General features: G+C 42.0%; 1 protein-coding gene across 2 annotated transcripts in view; it reads right to left on the reverse strand.

The window, feature by feature from the left end:
* Window positions 1-19640, reverse strand: part of LOC121399012 — a 53491-nt gene that overhangs the window by 18254 nt on the left and 15597 nt on the right. For both annotated transcript variants that reach the window (XM_041578765.1, XM_041578764.1), the window contains 5 exons: window positions 18630-18901; window positions 14617-14772; window positions 14301-14341; window positions 5841-6126; window positions 4692-5027 (listed from right to left, as the gene is read on the reverse strand). In XM_041578765.1, the coding sequence (XP_041434699.1) occupies window positions 4692-5027; window positions 5841-6126; window positions 14301-14341; window positions 14617-14772; window positions 18630-18901 (1091 nt within the window). The remainder of the gene's footprint in view (window positions 1-4691; window positions 5028-5840; window positions 6127-14300; window positions 14342-14616; window positions 14773-18629; window positions 18902-19640) is intronic.

Raw genomic sequence — 19640 nt, forward strand, 5'->3', positions numbered from 1 at the left:
TAATGGCGAATCCACAGAACAATTTGTAGCAGTTTTGAGAGAGCTGGTTGTTACTTGTGACTTTGGGAATCTAACAGAGAAAATGCTAAGAGACCAAATAGTGGAAAAAACAAACTCACCTCACATTAGAGAGAGACTGCTCCTAGAGCAGGATTTAACCCTTGCAAAGGCTATTACAGTTGCTAGCCAAATTAAAACAGCAGTGGCAGAGGCTAAAACTCTCAGTCAGGGAACTGCTCGGAATGTACAGACTGTGAATTCAGCACTGAGCTCTCTCAATGCTCAGTCACAGGCAAAATACAGTGCTAAGGAAAGGGATTCACCTACACTGCAAAACCATGCAGCAAATACAAATAGAAAATACAACTTTCGCTGTGGTTCAGCACAACACACTGCAAATCATGTTACATGTCCTGCAAAAGCTAAACAGTGCCACAAATTCACAAAAGTAGGACATTTTGCTAAGATCTGCTGTAGTTCTGCTAAAAATGTTCATGAAGTCACTACTACAAATGTCACAGTATTAAGTGTGGATAAAGCCGGTACATTTATTCCAGACAAGTTTATATGTCAGTGTCATTAACCTGATGCTGATACAAGTTCAGCTCTTTCTATACTACCAAAGGAGATTTTCTTGAAATACTTTGCAAAAGATCCGCTTGTTGCACCTGCCCTGAAACTGGTCAGTTACTTAAAGGATCCAATCCCTGTGCTTGGTTACTTGCCAGTGACTGTACAATTTGAATCAAATACTGCAAAATGTGACTTTTACATTGTGAATAAGGGAACTGCTATACTTGGAAGGGATCTCTTTGCTGCATTATACCTACAATTAGTTGATGGTCTCATTACTACAGCACCAGTGCCTGCCACACAGCCTGTGTCTAAAATTTCACCACAAAGCAACACTTCACTGGGCTGTGCAAAGAACTTTGTACACAAAGATAAGTTGAGACCAGATGTAAAACCAGTACCATTCCCTGATTCAGCATGGGAAAAACTTGCTATTGATATTGTCGGTCCTTTTACAGATGCTCCTATAGACTGTAGATTTGCTATAACCTTGTTGGACTATTACAGTAAATGGCCTGAAATTGCATTTGTTTCTCATATAACATCAGCTACAGTAATAACATTTCTGTCTACAGTCTTCAGCAGAAGGTAATCCAAAGGAGTTAATATCAGACAACGGACCACAGTTTGTTTCATATGAGTTTGAATCCTTTCTGAGAGAGAGGAATATTGTCTTCCAAAAACAAGGTTCACTGTGTTCCTCAAAACGTATTTTGAGGAAGGGGAATGACAGAAAAAATATATAGTGTAGTATATTAAACACTTAAAATTTTCACCATTAGTGATATTCACAACATTTGTGCCTTATTACACAAACGTGGCACTTTGTGTATGCAAATCGCGTGACACTTTGTGTATGCAAATCGCTTCCCGTGAGCAGTGTTAAAAAGAGAAATTTAAAAAGAGATTCCAAAAACAGTGTTTCTTTTACCTTTTAGTGTATAATTAAAAACACTCTAAAAATTCTATGCATGAATATTTTTTTCGTGAACCCACCAGATTCTAGCAATCACACGCAACTTAGTGGTAGACAGGTAGATTCTTATCTATGAAAGGAAAAACAGAGGGTATAACCACTGTGATCCTAGTGCCTCCAGTGGCACGATACACTCACCAGACGTGAGTCACAACAGGCAGGGTTTAAGAATATTCTATTCCAGGTTCTGGGATCCTCATCCGTTATTCATATATAGAGAGATAAAAACAGAAGCATGTGCAGAATTACTTAAAAACAGTTTAACCAAAATTCAAAGTTACACTCACAAACAGTTTCTTTGTAGCCGCATTAAAAGTTTTCTGTGTGGGTCCCAAAAACGCTAAGGCTCCTCGGCGTCCCTCAGAGTTCCCTGCGCAAATGAAAAGGATTGCTTCTGCACCAAACACACGTAGTCACGCTTACGCGTTTCGCCTCAATGGCTTCTTCCTGAGCGATGACGTTACCTTGTTCTCTGCTACTTTATCTCCTGTGATCTCTCAACCAAACTTTGCGCAACTTTGATAATAAGGCACAAATGTTGTGAATATCACTAAGGTTTAATATACTACACTATATATTTTTTCCGTCATTCCCCTTCCTCAAAATACTTGTTGTTTTGAGGAACACAGCGAACCTTATTTTTGGAAGATTATTATAAACGGGCAGAGGAGAGCCTAAAGATTTGCTGGACTTATTGGGGGAAACCGTAATTTCCTTGGACTGACATTGATTTTAGAGAGGAATATTGTGCATAGGAAATCTTCAGTGTATTACCCACAAGCAAATGGAGAAATGGAGCGATACAACAGAAGTCTGAAAGAAGCACTAAAGACAGCAAATCTTACTGGGAAATCTTGGAAAGTATCTACAACAGAGTTCCTACATAACTACAGAGCAACTTGCCATGCAACAACACAATCATCTCCAGCTGAATTACTACATGGCAGACAGATACGCACTAAGTTACATGTTGCAGACATCAAACTGCCACAAAATACGATGCCTACAAAATCATCTACTGCTGACATTGTGAAACAGCAACAAGCCAAATGCAATGCTTATACTGAAAGAAAACGTGGTGCAAGAGAAGTACACTTTCAGCCTGGATCTTTACTCAGAATTAAGAAACCAGGAATACTAAAACAAGGACAATCTAAATTACCTACACCACGTGAAGTGAGACGCCAGTTAGGACCATACACCTATGAACTGTCTGATGGACGAATATGGAATGCAAGTTGTCTTGCTCCTGTTAGATATGACTTTGGAGAAGCTCCATTTGATGAAGGACATTTTCCTACTCATGATGTCAACTGCAATAGGCCTGAAGAAAGTGAACTTATAAGGCGTACTGAGAGAATAAGAAAACTACCTGCATGGACCCACGACTATGTGTTGTGAATAATGCATAATATTGTTTTAAAATGCATACTGTTTAATCATTGCTGGTTATTATAGTTGTCCAAATGCTTTCCTACTATAGGGGAAATATGTGGTGTTTGTACAAATGGCCTGTAGATGTCACTGTGTTCAGACATACTGTGCATACTTCCTGTCAGCTTAAAAGTGAAAGCTTACTGTTGTGTAATGGCTGCATGAGAGCCTGCTAATAAAGCACTGTTATTCTCTACTCATCCTCGGCTACCCAAAACAGAACACTTACTGCACCACAAGCCTAATTAAACAAATCATTTATGCATTCAAAGTTGGCCACAGGGGGTCACCATCTTGTAATTTTGTTAAACATCTTTGCAAGACCAAGACTGTGCACATGCTCAGTGTGGTCTGGGCTGCTTAAGGATCATCATAAATTATCAAAACAGCATAAGTCAAATAATATCTGCCAGAAGCAGATACAGCAAAACTGGTTTATAATCAGAATATACAGACTTCACTGGGTCCTGTGTTGTCATTTAATTGAATGTGGATTTTATAGTTTTTGTATTGTTTAATACAAACTTTCTCCAACTCTACAGAGCCAGAAGCTGCAGCAAAATAATCCTCCAAATAGAATGCCAGTTTATCTGTTTAAATCTGGCTCCATGATCTTTGTCCCTGCAGCTGGAGTTGGGAACAGTAAAGGGGATGTAAAGACAAAAATAAAATTCAGTACAAATCTCTACACAGTGGCCCACTGCTCTACAGGGAAACAAACAAAGCTGCTTGAGTTCTGCATGGCTGGGAAGTAAGGCGGGGCTCCCCCTGCTGTTCATAAGTATGATTGTTTCCCTGCAGGGCAGTTAGGGACTGTCTGACCAACAACGGGGGGTTAGCCTCCAGTCTTTAATTAAAGGGCATGTAAAGGCAAAAAAATAAAATCCCATTTTTACTTTCTTTGATAAAAAAAAAACCTACATACTTTACTTAAAAAATGGGAACTGTTTTTATAAGAAACCTGACTGTATGCAGTGAAATACTCCCTTCATTTACTGTGGATAGGACTTGTCATACAGCCGCCCACTGCTCTACAGGGAAACAAACAAAGCTGCTTGAGTTCTGCATGGCTGGGAAGTAAGACGGGGGCTCCCCCTGCTGTTCATAAGTATGATTGTTTCCCTGCAGAGCAGTTAATGACCGTCTGACAATTCCTATCCACAGCAGTAAATGAAGGGAGAATTTCACTGCATAGAGCCCCACCCCCCAGTGGTTGGTTAAGAAGCAGAGCATGACAGCAGCAGCTCTGATTGCATGGGGAGTGGGTCTGGACTGGCGGGACCCTGAGGGATAGAGCCCACAGTGTTTCTTTCCCTGGTGTCCCGCTAGCCAAGTCTGGCCTTAGATCCCAAAAAGGAGCCATGTAATCTAGGCTGTACACAGACAAGTCTGACCTGCACACTGTGTGGCTGGGCAAGAAAGTTCAGCTGAGTGGAAGTTGGCTCATTGGTTGCTGAGCTATCTCTCTGTATAAAATGTTTCCCATAGACCTCAGTGAAAGTGACATTTAAAAAATGAAGCTCTCAAACATGGGGATGTAAGTTTTTTATCACCAAGAATAAACATTTTTGGGCTCCAGTTGGTGGGCCCTTGATATCAAATTCTGTGGTGGGCCCTTGGTGTCCCAGTTCAACACTAGATGGATAATGTGGCATGTACTGGTGTAAGTTTAAAAACAGCTGCTTTTTTGAGAGACATTACAATTTACCTGGTACAGCAAAGCTCCCTGTTCTCTGCAGTATAAGTTTCTCTGGTTTAGGAGAGCCTTGCGCTTGTGCTACTGTATCTTGCTCTGGACACTTTTTCTTTTTATCCTTTGTGTTGCCATCACGCCCCATTTTGCGCTTTGTTGCAGTTTTTATTTTTTGTTTGATTCTTTTGAGCATTTTCTTCAAACCTCCATTGCCTTCCTTATCTGCTTGTGTGATAAGCACCAGGTCACAAGCGTATTTTACAATACTGTGCTGCTGCTCCAGGATTCTGTGCTTCTCTGTAGAGCTACTGTCTGTCAGGTCATCAGCCACCACAAACACATTCTCCTTCTCTGGGAACAGAAGAAAAAAAAAGAAGATTATGTTAAAACTGCTGTCCACAGCTTGTACCACAATGAATGCAACGTGTCACCTGATTAATAAGACTAAAGTTGCAGGGCAAAGATTCAGAGTTGGCATAATGTCACGTCACTTGCTTCAGTGGATGCAATTCATTAAGGGATCCCTGGAAGTTCTGCAAAGTCCAAACTTGGGGTAGATCCAGGTTTCCCTCATCTACATTAGCACAATGGTGCATAGTTCATGACTGAAGGCTTAAGGCTATATTGGTTCTCACCACAAGTTGTTAGGAGCATGTATAGGCCATCTATAATATTTGGTGATATTTACATGAGAATATTAGATGTCACATTGGAGTTCTGTGGTCTTTATAAAAGAACATGGTCTGTGTACCTGTATACTGTATATGGTTTCACAAGTCATTAGGGACATTGAATTTGTTATCCAGTGGGGGCCCCAATGCAGTTAAGTAACAAGGAACAAACTAGTCCCAATCAACACCATTGTACCATATGCCCAGTTAGTCACATCCACCACAGCCCTGATCTGCCATCCCAAGGACAGATCTGTTAATATTCTTATATTTCACAGTAGGGAATGTCTTATTCCCTGAATTGTTTGTAAGCAGAATTGTACAGTTGTACTGCCCTGCCTGGTGTCCAAATTCTTCCATAGAATAAAGTGTAGTTACCAGCTTGCACACCCTGGCTCTCCGTGTCGTGAGTTGCCCGGTGCCCAGCCGAGAAGGCTTTGAACCCTACAAAATTCATAAGTAAATAGAAGTAAATAGTAAAAATGTTCCATACCCAGTATAGCAGACATATGTTTCAGCTCCTCATCATAGAGAGAGTCAGTGACATCAGTGATATTTAATCTCCCTCTGTTCATGGTGTGATACAGGATAGCGACTGAGCAATGAGAGACATCCTCCCAGAACTGTCTGTGTCCATTGTTAGAGATGTAATAGGGTCGAACTTCATCAACCACATCTCTGAATTCTGATTCAAGAAGCGTCAGCAGCCACTGGTAATCACTCTCTGCTGATCTGGAGAAGATTCCGATTCTGTGGTGTCTTGTAATCTGGATACAATCCTATAACAAAACCAACAAGAGGAATTTTATGCTACTATATGGGGCATATCTGATATAGTGAATAAAGTACCCTCTCTTGTAAAATATAAGGATATTATAAGTTACCGAGGAGTTTCATGACCATATAAAAACATGAGGCCGAAGGCAGAGGGGCTCATTTATCAACACTGGGCACATTTGCCCATGGGCTGTTACCTATAGCAACCAATCAGATTGCTGCATTCATTGTTTTGCTTGCTGCTGGCTTTATAAAGCTAATCACTGATTGGTTGCTATAGGTAACAGCCCATGGGCAATTTTGCCCAATGTTGATAAATGAGCCCCAGAGTGTTTTTATACAGGTCATGGAACTCTGAGGTAACTTCTAATATCCTCATATTTTTCAACAGGGGGTACTTTATTTATTATAATACACAAATATCAGTTAGTCTTGTGACAGAAATGACATCACTGTTTATAACTGATGACATCAGAACTCACCGTTTATAAGGATATAATTTACAAGATATTCCTGGCTTTTGTGTATTATAAAATATATTTAAAAAAAGAAAAAAATTAAACTTCCCATCTGGAACAAAAGTTTGGTGTATTAGTAGGGAGAGATGGTGCCTATAGTAACAGTGGGATAATAGTCTCTGGGAAGGGAGTGTGACTGTGGGATAGCAGGTATAGTAGGGAGAGGTGGTGTCTATAGTAACAGTGGATAATAGTCTCTGGGAAGGGAGTGTGACTGTGGGATAGTAGGTATAGTAGGGAGAGATGGTGTCTATAGTAACAGTGGGATAATAGTCTCTGGGAAGGGAGTGTGACTGTGGGATAGCAGGTATAGTAGGGAGAGATGGTGCCTATAGTAACAGTGGATAATAGTCTCTGGGAAGGGAGTGTGACTGTGGGATAGCAGGTATAGTAGGGAGAGATGGTGCCTATAGTAACAGTGGATAATAGTCTCTGGGAAGGGAGTGTGACTGTGGGATAGCAGGTATAGTAGGGAGAGATGGTGTCTATAGTAACAGTGGGAAAATAGTCTCTGTGAAGGGAGTGTGACTGTGGGATAGTAGGTATAGTAGGGAGAGATGGTGCCTATAGTAACAGTGGGAAAATAGTCTCTGGGAAGGGAGTGTGACTGTGGGATAGCAGGTATAGTAGGGAGAGATGGTGTCTATAGTAACAGTGGATAATAGTCTCTGGGAAGGGAGTGTGACTGTGGGATAGCAGGTATAGTAGGGAGAGATGGTGCCTATAGTAACAGTGGGATAATAGTCTCTGGGAAGGGAGTGTGACTGTGGGATAGCAGGTATAGTAGGGAGAGATGGTGCCTATAGTAACAGTGGATAATAGTCTCTGGGAAGGGAGTGTGACTGTGGGATAGCAGGTATAGTAGGGAGAGATGGTGTCTATAGTAACAGTGGATAATGGTCTCTGGGAAGGGAGTGTGACTGTGGGATAGCAGGTATAGTAGGGAGAGATGGTGCCTATAGTAACAGTGGATAATAGTTCTGGGAAGGGAGTGTGACTGTGGGATAGCAGGTATAGTAGGGAGAGATGGTGTCTATAGTAACAGTGGGATAATAGTCTCTGGGAAGGGAGTGTGACTGTGGGATAGCAGGTATAGTAGGGAGAGATGGTGCCTATAATAACAGTGGGAAAATAGTCTCTGTGAAGGGAGTGTGACTGTGGGATAGCAGGTATAGTAGGGAGAGATGGTGCCTATAGTAACAGTGGGAAAATAGTCTCTGGGAAGGGAGTGTGACTGTGGGATAGCAGGTATAGTAGGGAGAGATGGTGTCTATAGTAACAGTGGATAATAGTCTCTGGGAAGGGAGTGTGACTGTGGGATAGCAGGTATAGTAGGGAGAGATGGTGTCTATAGTAACAGTGGATAATAGTCTCTGGGAAGGGAGTGTGACTGTGGGATAGCAGGTATAGTAGGGAGAGATGGTGCCTATAGTAACAGTAGATAATAGTCTCTGGGAAGGGAGTGTGACTGTGGGATAGCAGGTTATAGTATGGAGAGATGGTGCCTATAGTAACAGTGGATAATAGTCTCTGGGAAGGGAGTGTGACTGTGGGATAGCAGGTATAGTAGGGAGAGATGGTGCCTATAGTAACAGTGGATAATAGTCTCTGGGAAGAAAGGGAGTGTGACTGTGGGATAGCAGGTATAGAGGGAGAGATGGTTGCATATGTAAGGTGGAATAATAGTCTCTGGGAAGGAGGTGTGATGTGGATACAGGTATAGTAGGAAGGATGGTGTCTATAATAACAGTGGAAATAGTTCTTGGAAGGGAGTTGGGCTGTGGGATAGCGTATAGTAGGGAGAGATGGATGTTTTAGTAAAACGTGGAAAATAGGTTCTCTGGGAAGGGAGTGTGCTGTGGGATAGCAGGTATAGTAGGGAGAGATGTTCCTTAGTAACAGTGGATAATTCTCTGGGAAGGGGTGTGCTGTGAGTACAGGTATAGTAGGGAGAGATGGTGTCTATAGTACAATGATGGATAATAGTCTCTGGGAAGGGAGTGTGACTGTACAGATAGCAGATATAGTAGGGAGAGATGGTTGGCTATAGTAACAGTGGATAATAGTCTCTGGAAGGGAGTGGTGACTGTGGGATACAGGTATAGTAGGGAGAGGATGGTGCCTATAGTAACAGTGGATAATAGTCTCTGGGAAGGGAGTGTGACTGTGGGATAGCAGGTATAGTAGGGAGAGATGGTGCTATGTACAGTGGATTAATAGTCTCTGGGAAGGGAGTGTGATGGGGATAGAGCGGTATAGTAGGGAGAGATGGTGCCTATAGTAACAGTGGATAATAGTCTCTGGGAAGCGGGAGTGTTGACTTGGAAGCAGGTATAGTAGGAGAGATGGTGCCTATAGTAACAGTGGATAATAGTCTCTGGAAGGGAGTGTGACTGTGGGATAGCCAGGTATACGTAGGGAAGTGGTGCTATGTCAGTGGATAATAGCTCTGGGAAGGAGTGTGACTGTGGATAGGATATAGTGGGAGGATGGTCTATAGTACAGTGATATAGTCTCTGGGAAGGGAGTGTGACGTGGATGCAGGTATAGTAGGAGAGATGGTCTATAGTAACAGTGGATAATAGTCTGGGAAGGGTGTGCTGTGGGATACAGGTATAGTAGAGAGATGTGTCTATAGTAACAGTGGATAATAGTCTCTGGAAGGAGTGTGACTGTGATAGCAGGTATAGTAGGGAGAGATGTGCCTATGTAACAGTGATATAGTCTCTGGAAGAGTGTGCGTGGATACAGTATAGTAGGGAGAATGGTGCCATAGTACAGTGTAATAGCTCTGGAAGGGAGTGTGCTTGGGATAAGGTATAGTAGGAGAGAGTGTCTATATACAGTGGATAGTTCTGGAGGAGTGTGCTGTGGATAGCAGGTATAGTAGGAGAGATGGTGCTATAGTAACAGTGGATAATAGTCTCTGGAGGAGTGTGACTGTGGGATAAGGTATAGTGGAGAGATGGTGCCTATAGTAACAGTGGATAATAGTCTCTGGGAAGGGAGTGTGACTGTGGGATAGCAGGTATAGTAGGGAGAGATGGTGCCTATAGTAACAGTGGATAATAGTCTCTGGGAAGGGAGTGTGACTGTGGGATAGCAGGTATAGTAGGGAGAGATGGTGCTATAGTACAGTGGATAATAGTCTCTGGGAAGGGAGTGTGACTGTGGATAGCAGGTATAGTAGGGAGAGATGGTGCCTATAGTAACAGTGGATAATAGTCTCTGGGAAGGGGTGTGACTGTGGGGATAGCAGGTATAGTAGGGAGAGATGTGCCTATAGTAACAGTGGGATATATGTCTCTGGGAAGGAGGTGTGACTGTGGGATAGCAGGTATAGTAGGGAGAGATGGTGCTATAGTAACAGTGGGATAATAGTCTCTGGAAGGAGTGTGACTGTGGGATGCAGGTATAGTAGGAGAGATGGTGCCTTAGTAACAGTGGGATAATAGTCTCTGGAAGGGAGTGTGACTGTGGGATAGCAGGTATAGTAGGAGAGATGGTGTCTATAGTAACAGTGGATAATAGTCTCTGGGAAGGGAGTGTGACTGTGGATAGCAGGTATAGTAGGGAGAGATGGTGTCTATAGTAACAGTGGATAATAGTCTCTGGGAAGGAGTGTGACTGTGGGATAGCAGGTATAGTAGGAAGATGGTGCCTATAGTAAAAGTGGATAATAGTCTCTGGGAAGGGAGTGTGACTGTGGGATAGCAGGTATATAGTATGAGAGATGGTGCCTATAGTAACAGTGGATAATAGTCTCTGGGAAGGGAGTGTGACTGTGGGATAGCAGGTATAGTAGGGAGAATGGTGCTATAGTAACAGTGGATAATAGTCTCTGGGAAGGGAGTGTGACTGTGGGATGCAGGTATAGTAGGGAGAGATGGTGCTAAGTAACAGTGGATAATAGTCTCTGGGAAGGGGTGTGACTGTGGGATAGCAGGTATAGTAGGAGAGATGGTGCCTATAGTAACAGTGGATAATAGTCTCGGGAAGGGAGTGTGACTGTGGGATAGCAGGTATAGTAGGGAGAGATGGTGTCTATAGTAACAGTGGATAATAGTCTCTGGGAAGGGGGTGTGACTGTGGGATAGCAGGTATAGTAGGGAGAGATGGTGTCTATAGTAACAGTGGATAATAGCTCTGGGAAGGGAGTGTGACTGTGGATAGCAGGTATAGGGGAGGGAGAGATGGTGTCTATAGTAACAGTGGATAATAGTCTCTGGAAGGGAGTGTGTCTGTGGGATACAGGTATAGTAAGGAGAGATGGTGTCTATAGTAACAGTGGATAATAGTCTCTGGGAAGGGTGTGACTGTGGATAGCAGGTATAGTAGGGAGAGGATGTGTCTATGTAACAGTGGATAATAGTCTCTGGGAAGGAGTGTGCTGTGGGAACAGGTATAAAAAAAAAAAAAAAAAAAAAAAAAAAAAAAAAAAAAAAAAAAAAAAAAAAAAAAAAAAAAAAAAAAAAAAAAAAAAAAAAAAAAAAAAAAAAAAAAAAAAAAAAAAAAAAAAAAAAAAAAAAAAAAAAAAAAAAAAAAAAAAAAAAAAAAAGGGGGGGGGGGGGGGGGGGGGGGGGGGGGGGGGGGGGGGGGGGGGGGGGGGGGGGGGGGGGGGGGGGGGGGGGGGGGGGGGGGGGGGGGGGGGGGGGGGGGGGGGGGGGGGGGGGGGGGGGGGGGGGGGGGGGGGGGGGGGGGGGGGGGGGGGGGGGGGGGGGGGATGGTGTCTATAGTAACAGTGGGGTAATAGTCTCTGGGAAGGGAGTGTGACTGTGGGATAGCAGGTATAGTAGGGAGAGATGGTGCCTATAGTAACAGTGGATAATAGTCTCTGGGAAGGGAGTGTGACTGTGGGATAGCAGGTATAGTAGGGAGAGATGGTGTCTATAAATAACAGTGGATAATAGTCTCTGGGAAGGGAGTGTGATGTGGGATAGCAGGTATAGTAGGGGGGAAAATGGTGCCTATAGTTTAAAAGTGGATAATAGTCTCTGGGAAGGGAGTGTGACTGTGGGATAGCGGTATAGTAGGGAGAGATGGGTGTCTATAGTAACAGTGGATAATAGTCTCTGGGAAGGGAGTGTTGACTGTGGGATAGCAGGTATAGTAGGGAGAGATGGTGGCCTATAGTAACAGTGGGATAAAAAGTCTCTGGAAGGGAGTGTGACTGTGGGATAGCAGGTATAGTAGGGAGAGATGGTGCCTATAGTAACAGTGGGATAATAGTCTCTGGGAAGGGAGTGTTGACTGTGGGATAGCAGGTATAGTAGGGAGAGATGGTGTCTATAGTAACAGTGGATAATAGTCTCTGGGAAGGGAGTGTGACTGTGGGATACCAGGTATAGTAGGGAGAGATGGTGTCTATAGTAACAGTGGATAATAGTCTCTGGGAAGGGGAGTGTGACTGTGGGATAGCAGGTTATAGTAGGGAGAATGGTGTCTATAGTAACAGTGGATAATAGTCTCTGGGAAGGGAGTGTGAACTGTGGGAATAGCAGGTATAGTAGGAAAAGATGGTGTCTATAGTAACAGTGGGATAATAGTCTCTGGGAAGGGAGTGTGACTGTGGGATAGCAGGTATAGTAGGGAGAGATGGTGCCTATAGTAACAGTGGATATAGTCTCTGGGAAGGGAGTGTAACTGTGGGATAGCAGGTATAGTAGGGAGAGATGTGCCTATAGTAACAGTGGGATAATAGTCTCTGGGAAGGGAGTGTGACTGTGGATAGCAGGTATAGTATTGAGAGATGGTGCTATAGTAACAGTGGATAATAGTCTCTGGAAGGGAGTGTGACTGTGAGATAGCAGGTATAGTAGGGAGAGATGGTGTCTATAGTAACAGTGGATAATAGTCTCTGGGAAGGAGTGTAACTGTGGGATAGCAGGTATAGTAGGAGAGATGGTGCCTATAGTAACAGTGGATAATAGTCTCTGGGAAGGGAGTGTGACTGGGATAGCAGGTATAGTAGGGAGAGAGGTGTCTATAGTAACAGTGGATAATAGTCTCTGGGAAGGGAGTGTGTCTGTGGGATACCAGGTATAGTAGGAGAGATGGTGTCTATAGTAACAGTGGATAATAGTCTCTGGGAAGGGAGTGTGACTGTGGATAGCAGGTATAGTAGGGAGAGATGGTGTCTATAGTAACAGTGGATAATAGTCTCTGGGAAGGGAGTGTGGTCTGTGGGATACCAGGTATAGTAGGGAGAGATGGTGCCTATAGTAACAGTGGATAATAGTCTCTGGGAAGGGAGTGTGACTGTGGATAGCAGGTATAGTAGGGAGAGATGGTGTCTATAGTAACAGTGGATAATAGTCTCTGGGAAGGGAGTGTAACTGTGGGATAGCAGGTATAGTAGGGAGAGATGGTGCTATAGTAACAGTGGATAATAGTCTCTGGGAAGGGAGTGTGACTGTGGGATAGCAGGTATAGTAGGGAGAGATGGTGTCTATAGTAACAGTGGATATAGTCTCTGGGAAGGGAGTGTAACTGTGGGATAGCAGGTATAGTAGGGAGAGATGGTGCCTATAGTAACAGTGGGATAATAGTCTCTGGGAAGGGAGTGTGACTGTGGGATAGCAGGTATAGTAGGGAGAGATGGTGCTATAGTAACAGTGGATAATAGTCTCTGGGAAGGGAGTGTGACTGTGGGATAGCAGGTATAGTAGGGAGAGATGGTGTCTATAGTAACAGTGGATAATAGTCTCTGGGAAGGGAGTGTGACTTGTGGGATAGCAGGTATAGTAGGGAGAGATGGTGCCTATAGTAACAGTGGATAATAGTCTCTGGGAAGGGAGTGTGACTGTGGGATAGCAGGTATAGTAGGGAGAGATGGTGTCTATAGTAACAGTGGATAATAGTCTCTGGGAAGGGAGTGTGACTGTGGGATAGCAGGTATAGTATTGAGAGATGGTGCCTATAGTAACAGTGGATAATAGTCTCTGGGAGGGGAGTGTGACTGTGGGATAGCAGGTATAGTAGGGAGAGATGGTGCCTATAGTAACAGTGGATAATAGTCTCTGGGAAGGGAGTGTGACTGTGGGATAGCAGGTATAGTAGGGAGAGATGGTGCCTATAGTAACAGTGGATAATAGTCTCTGGGAAGGGAGTGTGACTGTGGGATAGCAGGTATAGTAGGGACAGATGGTGCCTATAGTAACAGTGGATAATAGTCTCTGGGAAGGGAGTGTGACTGTGGGATAGCAGGTATAGTAGGGAGAGATGGTGCCTATAGTAACAGTGGATAATAGTCTCTGGGAAGGGAGTGTGACTGTGGGATAGCAGGTATAGTAGGGAGAGATGGTGTCTATAGTAACAGTGGGATAATAGTCTCTGGGAAGGGAGTGTGACTGTAGGATAGCAGGTATAGTAGGGAGAGATGGTCTCTATAGTAACAGTGGATAATAGTCTCTGGGAAGGGAGTGTGACTGTGGGATAGCAGGTATAGTAGGGAGAGATGGTGTCTATAGTAACAGTGGATAATAGTCTCTGGGAAGGGAGTGTGACTGTGGGATAGCAGGTATAGTAGGGAGAGATGGTGCCTATAGTAACAGTTTGGTTTAAATTGAAATGACTTATTGTGCTACCTCTGATTTCATCCCTATGCTGTTTTGTGAACTGTAATTATGACCGACGATAAAAAGGATTCTGTTACTTACCAGTTCTGACTCTGCTGCCATTTCTTCTGTATAACGACATTCTGTATAAAAAATAAAATATCAGTTCAATTCCAGTTCAATTGTGTTCAATTTCCATGAAAACACAAGCAAAATCGCACAAACCCTGAAACATCAACCACAACTGTGTCAGGCACATCTTCCCCTCGTGACCTGAAATACATTTTATTCATACACTGCACTTACACTTCAGTAAAGTCTGATGACCCAGGAAACAGCTTATTGGTTATATAATATTTCCCTCCTGTTTAGATGAGCTGAGAGTCAGGTTTTATCTTAAAGCAATAAATGTAATTACCTTTAGTTGTACTTGTTCTAAATGGATCCATTTCCTCCTCTGTGAATAATTGCAGATGGCAAACTTTATATGGGCTCTGATCCCAGTTCCGTCTCATCTCTTTCTTACGCAGGGAGTCTTCCAGGTCTGTTACTATCACTAATATATTGGAGAATTCTAAACAGGAATATGTCACGTTAGAGAAGGATTTATGTACTTGTGATTATTCTTGTTACATGTTGTTATTCCCAAACACGTTTCATCTCTTTTGGTTAATTTTATTTCTTAAACCAGTATCATCATTAGAAAATATTCTGACAAGAAGCATCCGATGGGTACATAGTTAAAGGAGAACTAAAGCTTAACTAAAGAAGTAGCTAGAAATGTTGTACATGATGTTTTGGGCTTCTGTACCAGCCCAAGGCAACCACAGCCCTTTAGCAGTAAAGATCTGTGTCTCCAAAGATGCCCCAGTAGCTCCCCATCTTCTTTTCTGCTGATTCACTGCACATGCTCTGTGCTGCTGTCACTTACTGAGCTTAGGGACCCACTCACAATATACAGTACACATAGAATAGAAATGTCACAATATAAGGCTGATTAGTAATTAATACACATAATTACTACATGGCAGCACAGAAACCAGTGCAATTAGCATCAGAATTTAATAATCAGCAAACCTGTAGCATCAGCTTATATTACAGCCAGGGAAGCTCATTTTCTGCTGGATAATTAGTGACGAGCCCTAAGCTTAGCTTCTCAACAGCCAATCAGAGCCCACTGAGCATGTGAGTGTCACAGACACTTTCCAAGATGGTGACCCCCTGTGACAAGTTTGAAGTCCTGGATCATTGCTCTTATTGACAAGCTCAAACTTTAGGCTGGTGTAATATACTCAGTACAGGTATGGGACCTGTTATTCAAAATGCTGGGGACCAGGGGCTTTCCAGATAACAGATCTTTCCATAATTTGGATCTTCATACCTTAAATCTACTAGAAAATCATGTAAACATTAAATAAACCCAATAGGCTGGTTTTGCCCCCAATAAGGATTAATTATATCTTAGTTGGGATCAAGTACAAGCTACTGTTTTATTATTAAAAGTAGATAATTTGGATTATTTTATTATAATGGAGTCGATGAGAGACGAACTTTGCGTAATTCGGAGTTTTCTGGATAATGGGTTTCCGGATAACAGATCCAATACCTGTATACAAAATATGGCATTTTTAGCCAAATTCATTTTATGGTTTACTTCTCCTTTAAGTTGGATTGAAAAAGACCAAAGTCTATCAAATGAAACCCCATCAAACGGAACCCAGTGCCCGTGCATATATTTATACTGACTCATCTATACACTTTTTTATATGAACTATATTTACCAGTATCTTTACTAATTATAGATTTTAGTATCACTACAGTCTTGGATACTTCCAGTAGTCTCATAGGAGGTCCCCCTGCAACCTCATGGTCTGCTTCCTCTATAGTTACACCACTGTGCAGAACCTTGCAAGTATTTAAATACAAACAAACAAAATCATTGAAGTGTGATTTATTTTCCACAAATTCTCCATAAAGCCTTTAGGGAACTACTGACATAAATGTTATGGTAAATTGTCTCTTAAGTACGTAACTCATTTCCGTTTCATCACAATATTTTTTCTGGGTATACATTAAAGGAGAAGGAAAGCTCCAAGACAGTTTATTGCCAACAGATTAGCCACATTAGTGCAAGCTAGAACACTATATTTATTCTGCAGAATGCTTTACCATACCCGAATAAACAGGTCTAGACGCTGTCTCTGTTTGTTTAGGATAGCAGCTGCCATATAAGCTTGGTGTGACATCACTTCCTGCCTGAGTCTCTCCCTGCTCACTTACAGCTCTGGGCTCAGATTACAGCAGGGAGGGGAGGAGGGCGGGGTAGAGGAGCAAACTGAGCATGCTCAAGCCCTGCCCTGGAGGTTTAAGCTGAAAACAGGAAGTCTGATACAGAAGCCCATGAGTACACAATAGAAGGAAAGAAATGTGATGTTTCTTTTGACAGAGGACTCAGAGCAGCATTATTTTGAGGGTTTACTGGTGCATTTATATAGACCTTTCAGATAAAGCTTACTTAATTTTAGCCTTTCCTTCTCCTTTAAGCATTATGACATTCTTATCTCATATGACGTTTATGCAAATTTTGGCCAATTTAATTGGAACAGAACAGTTAAGTTAAAGACAGGCGATGCTCTCTTTTTTTTATGTGAGTGGTCATTTTAGCCGTATGTGTTTGATACATTTTTTGTACTACAGTCCTCCTGCATTAAATCTATTATCTGATTGTTATAGAGCCTTTGTGGCAAATTTACTAAAGGGCGAAGTGACTAACGCTAGTGAAAATTCTTCACCGTGACGTCATTTTGGTACTTCGCCAGGTAACTTCGCTAGCGAAGGAGATAGACTCTAGTGGTACTTCGCTCCCTAACGCCTGCCGAAGTTGCGCTCTTGTGAATGGATGTAACTACGCAAATTCACTAAGATGTGGATTTTACTGAACGTTACCTCTTGCCTTCACCACTTCAGACCAGGCGAAGTGCAATAGAGGAGATAGGACTTCCTAAAGAAATACTTCAAAATGTTTCTAAGTCCCGAAAAACGCTGGCGACTTTTCATTTTTCAGGGTGATAGGCTGCAAAAGATTGTACATTTTTTCTGGGGGATCTGGCTTCCCCCCTACATTTCCTAACATATGAAACATAAACTATACAGTAGGCTCATGTGTAGGGCAATATAACAACTCTCATATTTCAATTCAAAACCGGGAGTCCATATAGTTATTCAGCCAGGCCCAAGGGACTCGCCCCAGTTCAAAAACTACAAAAAAAATTTATATCAAAAACGATATAAGTCCCAAGGCTTCTTCAAGTAAAGAATATTAATTTATTGTTATTCACATTAAAACTGTAACTAGTACATACTACCCCCCATACCCCACCTTACGCGTTTCGCACCCTCCGGCGCTTAGTCATAGGTGTATCTGTCAGTAAGGGGTGATCCCGCCCCTTTTTTTGTTTAAAAACAATCAAGGGTCATAAGTAATTATCCCTACTTCGTATTTGTTAACCCATAATGCTTTATACAGGGTGTATGTACCATTTCAGTTATATAATAGTTTAAAGTTATACATTGTATTCAAATCATTCACTAACCACACAGTCCATCAAGTTAGTTATTGCACAACATTGTATTTTAGCAGTATATAAATGTTTACGCACCAATTAGTTAATCTCTAGCCTTGCACAAATTCCATTATTACCAAAATTATATCGAATGTATACACTGTCATCATTGTGGCTACTATCCATTATTAGTATTATATAATAAGTATATTCCTTTATCTTTATAAACATTCAGGTGTAGCACGTCACGTCAAATTCATAATTAAGTCCCAATGGCAACCGCGTTCCTAAATGAAAAATCCAATAAACTTCTCTCTTTTCTAGTAATTTCTGATGATCCCCTCCCCTTATTCCTAGTCTCACCCTCTCTATTCCCTGTATGGAGAATTGATTTACATCCCCTCCGCTGCATATCGCAAAGTGCTTGGTGACATTACTTTTCTCCATCATTTTGGGGTTCTTAATTTGACTCACTCTCTCCTTCAGTTTTCTACCAGTACACCCGACATATTGCTTGCAGCACTTCAAACAAGTGATCAAATAGATCACAAATGCAGTGTTGCAATTAATATATCCTTTAATTACAAATTCTTTTCCTGTTACTGTGGACATAAACTTCTTAGACACTTTCATATGTGTACAGGTAACACATCTGTGGCTACCACATTTGTAATTACCCACAGACATAAATAGTCCCATATCCTGTTTCTTAGATTCCATTTTAAACAAACTGGGCGACAACATGTCCTTTAAGGTGGGAGCTCTTTTAGGGATAATATTGATTCCCAGGCTCAACAACTCAAAAAAAAAAAAAAAATATATATATATATATATATATATATATATATATATACATACTAACTCTTACCATGTGTCCCCATACAAAAATCCAAATAACTTTTTCCATCTTCTATGAATTTTCCTAATTGCATTGAGTGATAGAGTACGATATAAGTCGCTTCACTTGCTGTACATTTCCATTCATCCTCAGTGGCAATACAAAGGGGAATGAACTTTATGCTCTTGATATTCATTGGCCAGTGCTCCTTAATCTTTGCATGTAGAAACTCTAGATCACGAGGTGTATCCCAGTATAATACTGTCACGTTGTGTCCTGGGGTCTGGCCCATCAAAGCGTCACTGTAACCAGAAACAAACACAAACAACTGATCAAAATTCCAGCCTTTTTGTCAATAATTCATTTGTGCAGGTGATTTACAGTACATTGTTGAGCAATTATAAACAGAAACCATTTTGTTCCTTTCACAACTGGTAATAATAGCAAATGTCAGTCTCAAACAGACCATAAGGTGCTACCCGATCTACAGATCATGGCGGTTTTATTTAAAGGAATTCTGTCATGATTTTTATTGTGTAGTTTTTATTTCTAAATGACACTGTTTACACAGCAAATAATTCACTCTACAATATAAAATTTAATTCCTGAACCAGCAAGTAGGGATGGGCGAATTTTTTCGCCTCGTTTCGCCGAAAAAATGACGCCCATAGACTTGTATGGCGGCGTGCGTCAAAAAAAAAAAAAAGACAGTTTCGCCGCGCGACAACATTTTTTTGACGCCCGTAGACTTTAATGGGCATTTGCGACATTTCGCCGGCGGCGAATTTTTGGCGAAGCGGAATGGGTCAAATTCGCCCATCCCTACCAGCAAGTGTATTTAGTTGTAATATTTTGCCTGGTCATGTGCTTTCAGAAAGAGCCAGCACTTTAGGATGGAACTGCTTTCTGGCAGCCTGTTGTTTCTCCTACTCAATGTAGCTGAATGTGTCTCAGTGGGACCTGGATTTTACTATTGAGTGTTGTTCTTAGATCTACCAGGCAGCTGTTATCTTGTGTTAGGGAGCTGTTATCTGGTTACCT

Source organism: Xenopus laevis, chromosome 9_10S (genome assembly GCF_017654675.1).
Source record: "Xenopus laevis strain J_2021 chromosome 9_10S, Xenopus_laevis_v10.1, whole genome shotgun sequence".
In the NCBI taxonomy this organism is placed as follows: domain Eukaryota; kingdom Metazoa; phylum Chordata; class Amphibia; order Anura; family Pipidae; genus Xenopus; species Xenopus laevis.